This window comes from Desmodus rotundus, chromosome 1 (assembly GCF_022682495.2).
Source record: "Desmodus rotundus isolate HL8 chromosome 1, HLdesRot8A.1, whole genome shotgun sequence".
Classification (NCBI taxonomy): Eukaryota; Metazoa; Chordata; class Mammalia; order Chiroptera; family Phyllostomidae; genus Desmodus; species Desmodus rotundus.
The window spans coordinates 134047798-134066981 of record NC_071387.1 but is presented as its reverse complement, the minus strand read 5'-3'; the positions used below and the strand labels follow the sequence as shown (position 1 = coordinate 134066981).

Below are 19184 nucleotides of genomic sequence, written 5' to 3'. Positions count from 1 at the left end.
TCAATACACTGAGCCATACCAGCAGGGCCCAAACTCTTTGTATGAGGGTGGTATTATCCTAATTCCCAAACTAGGTAAAGATACAACAAAGAAAGAAAACTATAGGCCAATATTGCTGATGAACATAGATGCTAAAGCTTCCACAAAATATTGGCAAATCAGATCCAGCAAACATTAAAAAGATTATACACTATGATCAAGTAAGATTCATCCCAGGGATGCAAGGATGGTATAATATTCACAAATCAATAAACAAAATACACCACGTAAACAAAATGAAAGACAAAAATCACATGATCACATCAATAGATGCTGAAAAAGCATTTGATAAAGTATAGCACCCATTTGTGATTAAAAAAAGAAAACGCTCAGCAAAATGGGAATAAAAGGAGCACAGCTCAACATAGTAAGGGCCATATACAAGAAACCTATAGCCAACATCATACTCAATGGGCAAAAACTAAAAGATTTCTCCCTAAGGTCAGGAACAAGACAAGGATGTCTGCTTTCACCTCTTTTATTCAACATAGTAATGGAAGTTCTAGCCACAGTGATGAGACAAGAAAAAAGGAATAAAAGGTATCCAAATTGGAAAGGAGGAAGTAAAACTGTAATTGTTTGCAGATGACATGATAGTGGGCATGGGAAACCTAATAGACTCCACAAAAAAACTAATTGAACTAATAAATGAATTTTGTGAAGTAGCAGGATACAAAGTCAATATTCAGAAGTCAAAGGCATTTTTAAATACTAAAAATGAGTTATCAGAAACAGAAATTAGGAAAAAAATCATATTCACGATAGCAACAAGAAAAATAAAGTACCTGGGAATTAACAACCAAGGAGGTAAAAGACCTGTACTCAGAAAACTACAGAACACTGAATACATTAAGAAAGATACAAATAAATAGAAGCATGTACCCTATTTATGGATTAGAAAAATCAACATCATTAAAATGTCCACACTACCCAAAGCAATTTATAGATTCAGTGCAATCCCTATTAATATACCAATGACATATTTCACAGATTTAGAAGAAATATGTCAAAAATTTATTTGGAACAAAAAATGACCCTGAATATCCTCAGCCATCTTAAGAAAGAAGAACAAAGTAGGAGGGAATCACAAGACCTGATATCAAACTACATTACAAGGCCAATGTAATCAAAACAGTCTAGTACTGGCATAAGAACAGACATATAGGTCAATCTAATAGAATAGGGAATCCAGAAATAAACCCATGTCTCTAAGGTCCATTAATATTTGACAAAGGGACAGAAGCATAAAATGGAGTAAAAATAGCCTCTTCAAGAAATGGTTTTGTGAGATCTGGAATCATTCATGTAATAAAATGAAATTAGACCATACACCAGAATAAACTCAAAATGGATAAAAGACTTAAACATAAACTGTGACACCATAAAAGTCCTAGAGGAAAATGAAGGCAGTAAAATTTCAAATAGCACACACAGCAATTTTTGCCAATATGTCCCCTAGAGCAAGGGACATAAAGAAAAGAATAAACAAACGAGACTACATCGAATGAAAAATCTTCTGCACAGCTACAGAAAACATCATCAAAATGAAAGGGAATCAACCCTATGGGAAAACTATTTGCCAATGACACCTCAGACAAGGGTTTGATCTCCAAAATACATAAAGAATTCAAATGACTCAACACCAGGAAGACAAAAATATACAATTAAAAACTGGGCTAAGGACCTGAACAGACACTTCTCCAAGAAGCACATACAGAGGGCCCAGAGACATATGAAAGGATGCTCAGCATCACTAGCCATCAGAGAGATGCAAATTAAAACCACATTGAGATACCACCTCATGCTGGTCAGAATGGCCATCATTAACTAATCAACAAGCAACAAGCACTGGCTGTATGGAGAATGCGGAGAAAAGGGAACCCTAGTGCACTGTTAGTGGGAATGTGGACTGGTGCAGCCACTGTAGGAAACAGTATGGAATTTCCTGAGAAAACTAAAGATGGAACTGCCTTTTGACCCAGCAATTCCACTGCTGGGATTATACCCTAAGAATCCTGAAACACCAATTCAAAAGAACCTATGCACCCCAATGTTCACAGCAGAATTATTTACAGCCAAGTGCTGGAAACAGTCTAAGTGCCCATCAGTAAATGACTGGATCAAAAAACTGTGGCACATTTATCTGTGGAACACCACACAGCAGAAAGAAAGAAGGAACTCCTACATTTCTCGATAGCACAGATGGAATGGAGAGTATTATGTTAAGTGAAATAAGTCAGGTGATGAAAAACAAATACAATATGATCTCACCTATAAGTGGAACCTAATGAATAAAACAAATAAATGAACAAACTAGAACAGAGGCAGGGAAACAAGGAACAGACTGAACAGAGAGGAGGGGTTGCAGGAGAAGGGAAGAAAGAAGGAAAAGGGTCTAGTTAAAGAGCAAGTATAAATGACCCATGGACATGGATAACAGGGCAGGGTTTGACTGTGGGAGAGGCAGTGGTGGGGGCGGGGGGATGATGTTGGTGGAGAAAACAACAGGTGAAAATTGGGACAACTGTAATAGGACAACAATAAAAAAATATTTCAGGATATTTCAGGAGTTAAACAATATGACACATGATTGATGTAAAGTCTGTAAACATAAAAGCTGTAAACCATTATATGTTGAAATAAAAAACAGTGACACATGTCTACGTGGAAGAAAGCAGGTTGATGATGATTATAAGAAAATGAAGGTTGCAGAGAAAAATGTGGCCGTTTTAAACAACATTGTTTTTGGTAGATATTAACGTTCAAGTGGATAACTAGCTCCTACGACTATTTGAAAGTTCCCCTTGTGGTTTGGGGGATGCATCCCTCCCCAACTCCAAAACCAAACCAAAACAACCCCCCCACCCAAAAAGTCAAGATATCTTTGCGGGAATGGTTCCTGGCCAGGCTTGCTTCTCTCGAACCTCAAATAGACCCAATGACACAGCAAGGCATGAAATGCAGAAGTGTGTACGTAAGGTAGGACAATTTCCTGTCAGCGTGGTAAGTTGGGCTCTTGAGGGCTGAAGTGAATATTCTCCCCACACAAACCTGAAAAAGGAGCAAGCCTTTGGTTCTGGGCCCCCTGATCTGGAAGGTTTCTCATTCCGAGAAGGCTGCAGAGACCACAACATTCTCCTGGGGGCTCTGTGGGGAATCAGGGAGGCACAGAGAACTTGTGTCTGCTCACTCCATCATCCATTCATAATGGTGTATGTAAATTTTTCACAACTTGTTTGTTTGTTTGGGGAAAAAATAAAGTAAAACCAACTTTAGCCAAGTCTTAGTTGGTGTTGGAGGTCTGGAATCCACCATTAAGCTTTTGAAATACCACACTAATAATAAGTACAATACATTTCTTTGGAAAAAAACTATTTGTTATAACATTATTGGTACATTAATTCTTGTGTTCATTCTCATTAAGTAACAAAATTACTTATTTGTGTACTCAATTCTTAAGAATCTGAGAAATTACAAATGTACTTAAATAAGGAACTAAAAAGAAGAGAATTAGAAACATGGAAATTTATGGTAGTTAAGGTACTTAACAAAGGAAAGAACTTTGCTTCTTTATGGAAATGTTGATGACACAGTTCCACAGAAACTCATACACATTTTACTGCTGTTTTACATATTAGCTTGGTGGGGGAAAAGAACAATATTCTTTACTCTTGCAGTTTCCTTACCAGAAGTACGTGTAATTCTAGAGGGATATCACCACGGTGTTATGCAGACCTTGTTAGAACCCTGACCATGTCAAATCTAGAGTCAAAGACACTTCAAAGACTCCAAGAAATGATTTGAAAACAAACTTAACAAAAGCTAAGTGTACCATTTCACGTTCACGGTCCACCCAAACGGTATTCTGTCTCTGACTGAGAAAGGTCTAAAAACCTTCATAATATCACTCCAAAAAGAATTGGATAACACCCCCTACCATGCCTCCTGCCCCAACAGCCCAGTTTCCCTTAATAACCCAGGCAATGAATTGTTTGTGTATTGATTCAAATCTTTCTACAACTTATTTATACTCTCGTACCGGTTCATATGTGGGATCATGAATTTATTAAATTTACTACTATATTTAGAGGGGTGGTTTCTTTATTTCAAATACCTTATTTAAACAATTAAGAGAAGCATTTAGAAAAGTATTGCAGAGATCAAGAGGTTTTCTTAATATATGAAGACATGCTAAAACTGGTTACAAAATATCATGATACATTTAAATATTTACATGAAACCACAATTTAACCCAAATATATACAATATAATCTAATTCTGCAACTTCCAAAAGATTTATTACAAGTGCAACAATGTATGGATTAAAGTGGTGCAGTATCGCCTTCCTCTCCCGGACCTCTGTGAGTACGGATTTTACTTCATTTGAAGATGACCTCAAAGATTGTCCTTGAGGCTTTTCATGAATGGGAGGCTCAAGCCAAGAGGCCCTCCTGGCCTCCTGATACTTACATCTAGTTTCAAATCTGAGATTTGGTGACAAAGTCTCTGTTTTCCTGGTATTTGCTTCATATTTGCGTCAGATTTTCTATCATGACTGAAACTGATTTCTATCATTAGAAACTGATTTTCTATCAGTTTCTAATTGAACTATTCAGGCTGAGTAGAAGGAGTGGGAGAGCAGGAGGATAGCAGGAGGGAAAACTGGTTGGGCAAACTCCAGGATCCTAAGCAAGGAGCAAAGCAGCAAAAGAGTGGCATAATGTGGGGCGATGTAGATAGTTTGTGCTGGGACTAAACTATTACAGCTATATCTATGTGTCCATATCTATATCTCCACCTATCTCTATTATTCAAAAACTTTACTTTTAAATAGGCCTCTGAACCGGCCTTACCCCACCCACAGCACTATACATGGCTCCACGAGAGACCATAGCTTAGAGCAGACAGCTGTGCTGGCTTTCTTTTTCCTCTTTTTTTTGTTTTTAATCCTCACCTGAGGACATTTTTTCACCGCTTTTGAGAGAGAGAGGAAGGGAGAGAGAAAGAAACATTGATTCGAGAGAGAAACATCTATCAGTTACCTCTCCTATGTGCTCAGACTGGGGGTTGAACCCACAACCTAGTTATATGCCCTGACTGGGAATCAAACCCTCAACCTTTTGGATACAGGACGATGCTCCAACCAGCTGAGCCATACTGACCAGGGCTGGCTGATTTCTTGAGACTTCTTACTGATTAGGCAAAATATCTGGAATTCTGACTTGAACTTTGCCATTTTCATGTTCTTTCTATTGACCATTTAAGTCCTAACCAGTAGCCAGCTCCTCAGAGTGGGAAGATTCTTCTCCAGCCACTTAATATTTTTGGATATGGTTTCCAGAACAATTTGAAAAACATCCAGATGTGATCCTTGGGCTTTAAGAGATTCAAAGAACTGTTTCACCTGAAAAATAAGCAAGAAAAGAATTACTGACATGGTTGGAAAAACACTTTCTCTTTCAAAAGGTTTCAAAACAGCTTGCAAATTACCCAAACACAGGTGAAAGCATTTCTCTGCCAACCTCTAAAAAGTTATTTTCTTCTATTTTTTTGCATAATTATTACTTCACTTTATCTTCAAACAATAAATAAAGACAGGAATCACAAATTCTCACCTTACAAGTGAGCATACTGTGGGTGAAGAAGCTGGGATTAAGCCAAGTCATAGAGTTAGTAGTGAGCTGGAATTAAGTTCTAGAATTCTGAATTTGCTTAAGTGTAAGTAAATTCAAGTATTATTGTGGAAAGAGAATGTAAAACACTAGAATGCTTTTAAAAAGAAAGACAAGTGGCATTACTAACAATAGTTTTTAAAAAATCTTTAAGAACTCTTTCCAACTTCAATATAATCATTTGTGATGATACAATATGAAAAAAATAGCGCAAAAGGGTTCATCTCTCAAGGGTAATTTACATTTTGAATGCTATGTATTTTAAAAGGTTCTAGTACTTTGCCTTCTATTTACTTGCTATGTGACATTGGGCAAATAGCTTACTTCCTTTTAATAAAATGAGAACTTCAAACCAGATTGCACCTAAGCTTACTTTCAATTTCAGCACTTGAACATTTAAAATGTTAGGCATAGAGAGTCACGAACCTCTTGCAACTCATCCTTGGAAGAAAAGTGAGATGTTGTGCCAGAGAGGATCGTTCTCACAGCAAAGGAGCCCAAGTCAAATCTGAAAATAAAAAGAAATGTAAGAAATACCAGTCTTATGTTTATTATATTATGTATTTTTAAAATGTATAATGTTAATAGCTATATGATAAGCTTGTGTATTACAATTGATAGTATTAATTACCATAAGAATAACTGATATCCAATAAAATCCCAAAGCTATGAAATTGATCAACTTTGACCATAAAATTAAGAGGTAGGTAAAGCTGTTTTAGGAACTATGACTACCTTATCAGCAATGTTTACATTTACATTTATGTTTATGGTTAAAGCATCTTTCTCTACATTTTTTAAATTATGTACCCCATAAGTAAAGTTTTCTTGATCAATAACCTCCCAAACTACATTTTTTCTGTATGAATTATATCCATGTATTATGTAATAGGTAAAAAAGAAAATTTAAACACTATAATAAATAATATATGTGGTACTATTTTCTTCTTGCACTCTAATGTATTATCTTACACACGTCCCCATCCCATTTTGGACACCACTGTGTTTAAACACTGTTTGTACTAGGGCAATGTTACTTGGTGAGCTCTCATTGGCAGCCACAGACTGCACCCTTCACCCCAGTATCAAAGCGATTCATGCTGAAAAGCAGAGCACAGATACATCTAGGAAATGGTTCCAAGTCTGACTCTGCACATGGTCAGGCAGCAGGATAATTCCCAGTTACAAAGGAAATCTACAGCGCTGCGGAAGAAGTCCGATCATTTCAGGAGGGAGCCGAGAGTCATGCAGACAATCAAACCAATGGTTCCAGTAGGGTTTTTAAGGAAACACATTTCTTAAAAGCAGTTTCTAACTGGTTTCATGTCGATGTCAACCCCGTGAAGGTCTGGGAGAGGGGAGGAAAGTGTGGTTTTGCTTACTCAAAGCGGTCTGTGAGGAGTCTGAGTCCCTTACGGCTAAGAAATGAGAGGTAAGAGGAACTGAGGATAACTGACATCAAAGATGCTAACTGACGCTAAGATGGACAGAGAAAGTGACACAGCTCTCTCATTCAGGACTCTCCATACAGCATTTCATAAGTGACATTTTTGGATTTGGATGAGGAAATGGCTGAACACCTTAGCAGGGGATGTGCTGTGGGAGAAAGCAATGCCATTATATACGTTCCAGTGAAATCTAATCAATACCGTGTTTTTTCCTCCTGGGGATATTTTAGGTTCAGGAGAATACTGGAGAGAGTGCTAGTTCTCCCAAAACTTGAAACCCAAGAACAGACTCAGAACCAATCCACTTTTGAAGGAGGGCTCCCAAAACACTTGTAGTCAGATTTCTTTCAGCCACTTGGCATTCCCTGCTGTGCCACCTTTACTGGGAGTGGGGATTAGCTCTCATCAAAATTCCTGAAGGGTCTCCCAGAACAAAAAGCAAGCCAAATAAGTCTGATGCACTATACATGACTTCACTGAAATCCTCTGGGCTATGCGAGTGCCAGGAGGAGTTGGTGGAATGGGGTTGATGACTGGATTTAACTCAACTAGTACTTGTTCCCAGCAATTCTTTGCCTGACATGAATAAGAGAAATCTGTTTCCCATTCCCCTTCTGCTCATTTCTCTCCCCACACCTGGACAGAGTAATCTGCCTTAGTTAGTTTTTAAACCAATAGACTTCATCGAACCACTTGGGTGAAATGGTACCTATCATTTTTAAGCTTTGGGGGTCCCTTGATTATAATTGGTTTTAGGCAACTGAGAGGGTTGGAAGAACACACATTGGAGATAGGTGAATACCAACTTTTTAAGGAGATGGGTCCAATTTTCTCTTACAAAGTTCCAGGCTAATTGCTGCCCTTTTGGATTCCTAGCAATTGCGTGAAGAAGAGCTGCCAAGTCCTGTGTCTTGATAATCTTTCCTTCCATTCCTAATTGGATTAATCTGAAGAAATAAAAACCACATGATTTTTCATAGTATGTGTTATGTAATGAAATGAACTTAACCTACCAGTATATTAAAAGAATAGGAGAGAAAGAGGCATGATAAGATATAACTTACCAAAAATAGCAATAAATTGTCTACTGGTTAATATTTTAAGTGTTCTAGTGCTATTTTTTTCTAGAAAAAAACTGCTACTTTTTTCTAGAAGTAATTTTTGTCACTTATTATTTCAAAGAACTTTGATAAGATTTAAACAATATCTTATATACAAGAATGTATTTTTGCAATAATTTTCCTTCAATGTTCTGAAAGTAAAACTTAGCCATTTGCCTAATATCAATCACATGATTAATAACTAAGGAATATTCATTTTTGTGATTGACATTTTGACAACTTATTTTTCAAGCAAAATAGTTCAAACCCTGATTCAATTATATGCCTTCGAAATCGGTGAGCAAAATTTTAGTGACTTCATTGAATTTGTATTAGTTTCCTTTTAACCACTTAGTTAAATGAATACACTTACTTCATCAACTTTTCTGGATGTTTGCTGGTTGTCAGGGCATACAGAATTTTGTTTTTTTCAGCACCTGACATGGACAGTTCATATTTCTCTAAGAGGTAATCCCATCCTGCTGTTGTCCGAGCACCCACAGAGCCCACAATCTTCAAAACATCCGTTGGGACACTGATGTTAAGCACATAAGTAAAGACAAAAGTTTTATGAAAGAAAAAACTATTTTTTTCTTATGATTTAAAATTGCTATAACAGAAGCACCTCTGATTTATTTTCAGTATCTATCATATTAAACCTTTTTTTCTGCCAAACTTTTATAAAATTATGTAATTTTAGTTTGTAAAATATTTGTATTTTTCCTACTGATGGTGAAGTGTTAGCAAGGAGAATAATCATAAAAATTTAACCTGCACAGAGATGAAAAGAGAAAAGTGTATGGAACCAATAAATGAAAGAGATGATTTCTGAAACATAAAAGCACTGGTTTATACATAATTCTGTCATTAAATAACCTGTATTGGTGCTATATGATTTTTTAAAGATGATTATTGCTGCTTTAAAGTCACCCTAAGAGCATATTCTAACAGGCCTGTCTTATGGTCATTTAACTCCCTAGATCTAGAGAATTGTAATTTAGCACAATGGGTTACCATTCAGTCATTTTACAATTCTGTAAAAGTGATATGATGCAATAATATTATTTTCTATCTAATTTTTGGCTTTTATTATCCTATAGGATATTAACTAGCTTTGACTCTAATTCACTCTGTGGTTTTTAAACTCAAATATGGTTAGGTCAATAATAACTTAAATTTGTATGGACGGCCTGCAAAAACCACAACACAGAAAAGTGGGGGTGGGGCAGGAAGTTTGTATTTATCATGCAGCGACCATATGGTAGGGCTTGCACTAATCTCTGTCCATTTTATATAACTGTCAAAGCAACCCAGTGAGATAGTTATCCTAATTTTTAAAAAATAGGACTACAGCTCAGAAAGTTTAAGTAACTTGCTCTGAGGTGATATGACTAGCCATTTTGGAGACAGGATTTAAACCTGTGATTCTGACACTTGTGCCATTTCCACTATTCATAGTGTATGTACTTAAATATCCCAAGTGCCATTTGAATCATAAAAAAAGGTTAAGTAATTAAATAATTAAATTATAATCCACATTGCGCTGATTTTAGTGTGTTTTACTGTATGACTTTATAAAAATTTGTAATACACAAATAAGCCCCTTGCGGGTGGGACCCATAGTGTTTTGCTCGCTACTTTACCTTTAGCACGTGCAGCAGTGCCTGGCACATAGGTGGTATGCAGAGAATTAGATTTTGAGTTCATAAGTGAATTAAATAATCAATCAACCTATGTAAGGAAATTCTTCATTAGGATTTATACTAATGGTTTTGAAGTTTAGGAAAAAAACCCACAATATTTCATTATGTTTCTTGATTACAAGCATTAAAGAGCTTCTCTCAGAATATTTCACAGGCACAGCATTCTATGCGACATGCTGGAACACCGTATCTGTCGTACATGAGTTCCTACTGTGCTTCTGCTCGCCTCACCCCTCACGTGGCCAGCAGAAACGCAGAATGGTGTTCTACTGGGTTATGGGGCAGCAGGATGTTTACATGTTGGCCTTACTCATAACAACCCAATGAAAAAGACGAGAAAAATAGAGCTGAAGACTTTTTTTTTCCTAAAACTGATGGTAGGCTTAAATCCCAAAGAGCAAAAATATCCAAAAAGAAGGAAACTGGAATTGTTTTTGTTTAAAAGAAGAATTCGAGAAAAGACTTCAAAAGCTCACTGAGATTTAGTTATGTGGAAAAAAGTTATGATAGCATATCATAACAATTTTACGCAGGAAAAATTGACACCATGTTTTTATATGAAACTAAAGTTGTTTTTTTCTTCTGTTTTAAAAATGAATCTTCCTTAATTCACATGCAGATATGATTTCCCAAAACATCAGACTCTAGAGGCAGAGTTTTAACACTAACAATATAAAACCATCTGTTGGACAGAAAGAAAGGCTTACATTCAAAAGAACTGAAATGATCGTGCGGTCTGTTAGTGCCTATGGATTGCAGCCACTAAGCTGAACTGCATCTTGATCCGCATATGATCGCTGGGCATCTTCCTGATTGCACTAACCACGGAATCAGTTTTGCTACCACGTAATTTCTTTAAGTGTCTGAAATCATCAGTTTCCCATCAAAGTTGGAACTCAGGGCCAAGGCTTGGTCTGTGGTATTGATTAATGAGGAAGTAAGCACATTTTTTTTAAAGGCACCCCCCCCTTTTTTTTTCACAAGTTTCATCAGATGATCACGGATGTTTTATCTGCATGTACATTTTACACTGCTTTTTATCTTTAAAGGGTATCACTTTTGGAGGTGGGTGCCCCTCTGCTTCTACCCCCTGTCTTTCTTTCTGTTACCATGCCAATGTTTAGATAGCTCTCCCCTGTAGGGACTTAAACTTCACTTCCCACAAAATCTATTGAGCACTTACTATGTGAGAACTTAAAATCAAGGTACATAGTCCCAGCATGTTTATTTTCTATCTTTACTAAAAGGTTTTAGCTCTATTGTCCTGCATGATCAAGGACTTTTACATTAAAGTGAAAGGCACAAAGAATAGAACAAAAGTCTAGATCTACTTTAATTTTCCACCGGATTCCATCCACTGAGAGAAGAGTTCAGCTGCCTTCTGGATGCAAGGAGCGTGGTTCAGGTCACAGGCCAGCTTCAGGAGTTCTGAGCGAAGCATCCTGTCCCAGACGGAGCCCTCGTCGCTCCAGCTTTGCCTGTCAATCACTGGCTTAAAATACTGGAGAAGGTAATGCTGCAGAAAGCACGGGATGGTTTACAGAGAGGCTAAGTTTAGTTCTTAAGACAGCTCTGACTCATCTAAAGGCTCAACTCTAAACTATCTGCGTGATCCTCTCCCAAAACACAGAACTACTTATCTTTATATTTCTCTTCTCTCTTTCTGGCCCTGGCCTACCATGCTTAAGAAACAGGTCTCCGTGAAAAATATTATTTCATTTCCTATCTGAGGTCACTGTCAGTTGATATAAGATAAAACCACCGTAGGAGGGGTATTTTTTGCTCATGATCCTGGTACGGCTCTTAGGATGGTGATGACAAGAACAAGGGGCATCCAACCATTAGGAACTGTGGTGTTGACTGTGCTATCGGCCAGTCTCCTCAGCTTCTCAAAAATTTACCTCCAAGAGTCCACACAAAACAGACCAGCTCTCACTGAGCCTCCAGACACTGTGTATTTACTTAATGAACTTTCTGAACATAGCACAAACCTTGAGGTTTTCGGTGACATCTGAAATATTCCTTCTGTCCATCATGCGGTAAAATGATTCTAAGTACCTCAGACCTTTGAGAAGCACGAGGCTGCTTGTTTCATGTTGGAGAGAGCGAGTCAGGTCAAGGGCTTTGTCTACGGTCAACCTTCCTGCACTGAGGTATAAAACAAATGTCAGTGGTTTGTGCATACCTTAATGTTAATATTAACATTAACTGTGATACAGAGATCAATAACAGGAGAAGTTCATTATAGCCAGACCATTTGGTTTAAATCTTAGCTGTGCCACTCAGTGGCTCTTGGAAAAATTACCTAATTTCTCTGGGCCTCAGTTGCCTCCCTTATACATGGGCAGAATCACAGTATCTTCTTTTATTGTAGTAAGGGTTAAATAAGTTGATATATGGAAAGCACTTAGAAAAATTATCATAGCACATAGTAGGAGCTTCATAAATGAGATAAATATTAGCTACTATTAATATTTAGTGCTAAATAACATCAAAGTATTCATATATTATGTCATTCGTTAATTGTTTAACTTGTGGCTTTGAATCATTCCTCCAAGTGAATTTGGAACTTTGCGGACAGGCGTTAGGATTTTTCTGTTTTTGATGTTCCTCCTAGAGCCTAACGGAGAAGCAGTAGTTGCACGTGGCACAAAACAAGTGTTTCCATCTTATAATTGTAATCTATTTAGACTATAAAATGATATACCTCCTCTCTATTTTCTTCTGGTGAGAACAACAAAACCATTATTCTGAATGCGAAAGTGGTAGGGTCTCTTCTGTAGAGGAAATATGTCATTGTAATGTCACTTTTGTATGGAGGCTCTCACACATGTTTCCAAGAGGACCTGTGTCCCCACAGGGTCTATAAGCCACTTCGCCAGCCTCACACACCCAAACAAAACATAATAGTTTGACATGGTAGCAAATTCCAGAACAAAGGATGCATCTGTTGAATTTTTCATTACCATAATGCCCTAGTTCAATTGGGTTTAAAATATTTTAATTCTGATCTTAAAAGAGGGAGCTGGAACTAGAAAGATATGAAGTTATAAAGAACCAACTTTTGTTGTGACTTTACTCTTCTCAATGACAAACTGCTTTCAACCAACTAATAGAAACTTTTCCAAAAATTTCATCTGAAGACAGAGGGCTGAACCACATGGCCTGCTGTATTTTATAAAACACAAAGCCACAGAACTATTCCTTTTCACATGTGTAAGTATCATAACATATAGTGCAGTTGATACCTTTGAGCATCAGCAATAGGAAGAAACTGGGTATTATATTGTATGGTCACAATTTTAAAAAGAATGTTTAACTTTAAGTAATTACTTTATATCAATCCTGTTTTTCTTTTTGGCCCAGACTAATTTATTTCTTACTAAAATAAATGCCATTATTAGAAAACTTTATATATGCCTACTTGAAAAATTTTTTAATCTTTTTATTCATTTAAAAGGGGTCCCTTTTCTTTTTATATAGTAATTGTTTAATAAAAAGGCAGCTCCTTACCACCTCCACAAAATGTTATCTGAATGTTTATTTACCTTAAAGATTAAACACATCTATAAGCATACCCTTCAGCCCAACAGGAAAAATCTGTATCTATTTATTTGTATAGTTTCAGCTAAATGATACCTTTGTGAGATAAAACCACATTCCTATGGAATCAATTTAGGGCTTCTTTTTAAGGTGTGGTACTGAAAGAAACAAATGGTTTTTCTGTAAGGAAATTAAGGTTGTCATTTTAATTCCACTCAACTCAGATGAGATCCAAGTCTTAAATTATATTTTAAAAATATGAAAATAAATATCCATTCCTGGGTCAAATTTTGTCTCCAAACTAAATGTGATTACTCATTACTTCCTTTAACTCTTAAATAGATATTTCATAGAGCAGCGAAGGAAGAACTATATATTACTGAGAGAATCTAGCAAGTAAAAATATTTAAACTGATTATAGAGCTTTCAGTGGTTTCCTTATACAATTACTTTTATTATAAAAGTAATACAAACAAATTATAAAGCAATTGGAAATTAGAAAAGAGGGGAAAATGCTCATAATTTCACTACCCTACACATTTACTACCAGCACTTTGGAATATAGCCTTCTGGGTTTTTCCTCTTTTTTTCAATTTTTTTCCTTGTGTATTTGAAAGCACAACAATATGCAAACACATTAGTTTAAAGGTATTTCTTCAACTTCACATTATTCAAAATGCATTTTTCTATACTGTCACCTCCTCTTCCTATTCAATGCTTGATCTTTTAAACAATATCTATTAGGTAATACTATTAATGCTAAGAGCTGACATTTATTGTTGAGGTATGCTTGGTGTTTGATCTGCTTTATCTTATGCAATCTTCAGAATAACCCTGCGGGGCATATATTATTTAAAACTGGAGTTTTAAAGACTAGAAAATTTAGGCTTAAAACATTTAAATAAGTCACTCCAGGAACATTAAGTGAGAAGGTAGTACATTAATTCATCTGTTTTAAATCAAAATTTTTACTCTTATTTATTTATTTATTTTTAGAGAGAAGGGGAGGGAGAGAAACATCAGTGTGTGGTTGGTTGCCTCTGACATGCCCCCTACTAGGAACCTGGCAGCAACCCAGGCATGTGCCCTGACTGGGAATAGAACCAGCGACCCCTTGGTTCACAGGCTGGTTAATCCACCGAGCCACACCAGCCAGGGCCAAAATTTTTACTCTTAATTAACTTCATTAACCATTCCATTTAGTAAAGAAAAGATGATTGGTTCTCCATGGATGCATCAATAACTATAGTGTTCCTTCTGCTACATTTAGGCTACCCATACAGTTATAGGCTACAAACAGCAAAAGAGACTTTGAAACTAATAGAAAGATTGGATTTCATTTGCTGAATTGTCAATATTCTTCATCCTTTCTAGTCTTAAATTTTTAATCTACTTTCTCTGCAATCCATGAGTTTCTCCTTTGAGCAAACATCCTTTAACTAACAATGGATGTGCCTCCACTCAGATGCAGGATGATCCTTCTCTAATCCTAGCTTTCGATGTGCTGTGACCCCATGATGTTCCTGAGACCTATGGGGCTGAGGGTTAAACACCCAATCCTCTCCCTTTTCTAACTTGGGAGTTCAATTGTACAGAAGAAAAGCTTTGTCTCAGAAATGTCCTGCTGGTTACTTTCACTCAAGTTGACCTAAATAAGCATCGGAAAGGAAATACGTCACACTGAATAAAAGGAGTACATTATAATAATTCTCAGAATAGGAAAAGCTTACAATGCACAATACTTCATGTGATCCCCATGTTCCCCCCTTGTTGGCCGTTTTATAACCTGATTTATTCTACTACTGATGATAAATGGAAAAGAAAACACTTTTTCTTTCCAGGAAAGTTTAAAGAGGAATAAACATAAGTGGCCAATTCTTCCTTCATTTTCCTTCCAATTTCATAATGGCTTCTCCAATGCGAGGAAAGTTATAAGTGGATTATGTACTAGACTAATGATTCATTTAGGTTAAGACTATATTTTTACTCTTTGTTCAGCAGATTATGAAGGTATTTGGTGAAATATGAAGCTACTAGCGTAAACAAATTTTAAGTCTGGGGTTAAAAGCTGACATGCCTAGAGGTGCCACCCTAAGCGAGTGAATGTAGCCATTCCCGTGTACCGTCTGGGACTTTGGCACATGGAAGAATGAAGGCCTGGCCGAGGGGGGTCACCCAACTGCATCCTCCTCTATGCTTTCCCTGTGGGAATGAAGGTCCAAAGTTGCCAAATCTTCTCATTTTTTAAAGAGATTCCAGAAGCCAGTATTCCTATATCAAATTCTTCACAGTTTAAAATGTTGGATTAAGTTTTTAAACATTCTGTGGGCAAAATACCTCATCAGCGGGTAGGCTTTGGCCTCGTGGCCAGTGTTTGGCCTCTGTTCAGATCCATATCATATGAAGGATCAAGCACTGAATGTCTGATTTTGAAGTCGGGCATATCTGGTTAGGGATCAGCTTTTCACTGTGAAATCAGATGAAATTTTACACTACCTTACTAGCTGAAATGCATCATGAAGCAGACTTATCCTGTCCTTAGGTCTGAGAAGTGTGTGGTTCTGATTCAGCTGTGTGATGAGTTGGTCCCATCCATGCCCCTCATAGTGAACGATGTAGTAGCCATTTGAGTTCACATTGAATTTCACCCAACTGGTATTTTCAGGTAAATCCAGAGTATCTAAGAGGAGGAAATTGGCACAGGCATTTCATTATCAACATATACACCAGAAATATCTCCAAAACTGTTAGTTTTCATGTTATTATTAATAAATCAGTGAGAAAACAAAGTTTTGAAAAAGTCAAGATGATATCAATTTTCATAGACCACTGGATGGTTTCTTTTGGGAATCATGGTCTTACTAAATTAAAAAATAAATTGATTCATATCAAAAGGACTGCTAAATTTGTTCTAAAAAAACAGCCGATACAGGTCTAAGAGGTCTGTGAGGGCCCAGGGAGCCAGATGATGGGCATGACTGGAATTGGGCTTGATTTCTTAGTGGCTTTATCTCAAGGTTTCGTTAGTGGTCATTGAAGTATGTGTAGGTAAATAGGTGATTCATTTGTCCAGTCCTTGTGTGGGGTGAAATAACAACTGCAGTTTGAATATTGATGCTATAATGGAAATCCTCTCAAATTTCAGTGAAGTATTTAAGGGAAAATTAAAATATTAAGTGTTTTTTAATAGGATAGATATTATATTAGGTGGTAAAATAACATTATCATATTCTCTTAATAACTCTGTGAAGTCTAGTCTTCATTCAAATAAGATAAGAAAATTGAAGCTTAGGAAGAGTTAAAAAATTTTCTCGCCCTGACCAGTATGAGTATGGCTCAGTCGATTGGAGCATCATCCCATAACCAAAAGGTTGTGGGTTTGATTCCCAGTAACTGTGCATACGATTCTGGGTCTGGGTGCTTATGGGAGGCAACCAATCGAAGTTTCTCTCTCTCCATTCCTCTCTTTCTAAGAGCAATGAAAAAAAAGTGTCTTTGGGTGAGGATAAAAGAATAAAATAAAATATATAAATAAAAAATAATTTTCTTAAGGCCACACACCTAGTAGATGACAGTGACAATATGAATCCACAGACAATGAATTCCTAAGTGCATGCTTTTTACATTACATATTTTTGCCTCATGGCAAAACAGCTGGATTAGTAGGTACTACAAGACATGGGACAGCATGCCATCATTTCTTTATATAAACAAAACCTATCTCTGAGTGCTACAAGCACAAGAGAACCACCCACTGCATGGAAATTTTACTTTCTAGCTAAAATGTTCTTTTATATATTAGTAACTAATATATGGATAAATGAGAACTACCCCAAGGTTAAATTATTTATTAACAGTATCTTTCCTCCAAATAGTTCAGAATATATTTAATTTCAGAATATATTTAATTTCAGAATTGAAACACTTGTTTGGCTAATCAGTTCCTTACCTGTCTTTGATTTTAGAATGTGTCTGTGAATCGCATTAGAGGAACTCGTGGAGTAGGTCAGTGGGATGTACCAAAGGTACCTATGTTGGAAAGTAAAGACTGTTACAAATTTAACACATGGCCATTTTAATTTTCACATTGTCAGATTCAGACAAGCTGTAAAAGGCACCTACCCACCCATCCTTTACATTATCAGTAGCTTTATAAATTGTATAGGCCAAGACTAGCAGATTCCTGGGTATGAAATAATTCTTCCATGATGATTATGAAGGTGCAGCAACACGTACCTAGTTGAATTCTGACACAATTACCTGTGTCATCTGCTGTCTAAACCTCGTACCACAGTAAATTCTGTTAACTGTTTTCTTTAAAGAGGAGAAAAATATCCAATCTTCCTTTCACATCTCCAAAAATTCTGACAGCCTGATACTACTTCACATAACAGAACCAAAGTTGTAGGAAAACGCCTTAAGAAATATAGATCTTACTCCAGGCTGATCTTCCCCTCATCCTTTTGTTCAACAATGCTAACCACATCCAACGGCCCACTTGCGGACTGTGAGTAAGTGGTCAACAGTTTAGGCTCTGCAGGTTAGCAAGTCCAGAGAGCAGGAGAGTAGCATGGATGGAAGCAAAAGGCCTCAGTTATTTTTCAGTGGCCCTACTATGGTAAATAACAGAAACCCACTATTTATTCTAACTTTGTAGCAGCATGTGGGATTTATTTCTTCTATCACATTGCCATATTAGCTATAGTAATCCTGCACATGTAAAATCAGGTGCTTGAAAATACCAACATGTGTACAATGAAAAGGAGAGTGAAGATGTTCCCATTAGTCCTCAAAGAATATAAAAATAAAAGAAACAATATATACAGGTTCCATCTAGTAAAGAATCAGAAGGAATTATCTATCTGCTAACCCACAAAGGGTAGAGATCATTAACAAAGCAATTGAAATATTTGCTTTGAAATACTTGCACAAAAAGATGAAAATAGACACATAGATATGGATAAGACAATGGAATGAGATTCCTGGATGAACCTTGGCTCTGGAAGAAAAGAGAATTTTCCAGATAAACATATTTGGGAATAAAAAAGAGGGAGAGTAGTATTTCATAAGTTTGAATAGGCATGAATCAGAGAGTAATAATTTTATAACAGTAATCTAAAAACTGCCATGGTTAGAGGAAGAATACAGACCATTGTAGGTCTTTGTTATTCTGCACCATCCACACTATTGAACCCTTTCATGACATTTTGACAAGTTACAAAGCTGTGAGTCCTGGTTTTCCAATAATGAATCAAGCATTATATTTTCCAGGCTATGTTGCCAAGTTACAAATTGTCTAAGCTCTTTGAGGTTCGGACTTCAGAAGGACATATAGAAAAAAAGAAAGCTGTGTCTCACATAGAGAAGTAGCATAACAGTTGCTATTGGATTGCAAATAGGTAACTGATGAAACAAAAAGAGAAAACATTCTATGTGTATGTTCCATGTGTTAAAGACCTTGAATTTGCTTCTGATTCTCAGAAAAAGTCTAGAATTTATTATTAGACAGCTAGAAATTTAGAAAAAAGAAATAATAATCATAAGAGCCAGTACAGATTCACTTGGACTATTTCATTTTAAAATAACCTAATTCCTCTCGTTAATAGGGCTAATAGATCAGAGAAATGTGAACAGTGTTGTGTTTCCTGATTTCAGTAAAACTTTTAACGAGTTTTCTCA

At 36.5% G+C, this 19184-nt stretch overlaps 1 protein-coding gene across 1 annotated transcript in view; it reads right to left on the bottom strand.

The window, feature by feature from the left end:
- Positions 1 to 3638: 3638 nt before the first annotated feature.
- The window catches only part of ERAP2 (endoplasmic reticulum aminopeptidase 2), a 38675-nt gene continuing 23129 nt past the window's right edge, over positions 3639 to 19184 (bottom strand). The window contains exons 12-19 of the mRNA XM_024563325.4: positions 17455 to 17534; positions 16002 to 16185; positions 11954 to 12110; positions 11294 to 11478; positions 8633 to 8794; positions 7966 to 8106; positions 6138 to 6219; positions 3639 to 5443 (exon numbers count right to left, since the gene is read on the bottom strand). Of these exons, the coding sequence (XP_024419093.2) occupies positions 5300 to 5443; positions 6138 to 6219; positions 7966 to 8106; positions 8633 to 8794; positions 11294 to 11478; positions 11954 to 12110; positions 16002 to 16185; positions 17455 to 17534 (1135 nt within the window). The 3' untranslated portion in view covers positions 3639 to 5299. The remainder of the gene's footprint in view (positions 5444 to 6137; positions 6220 to 7965; positions 8107 to 8632; positions 8795 to 11293; positions 11479 to 11953; positions 12111 to 16001; positions 16186 to 17454; positions 17535 to 19184) is intronic.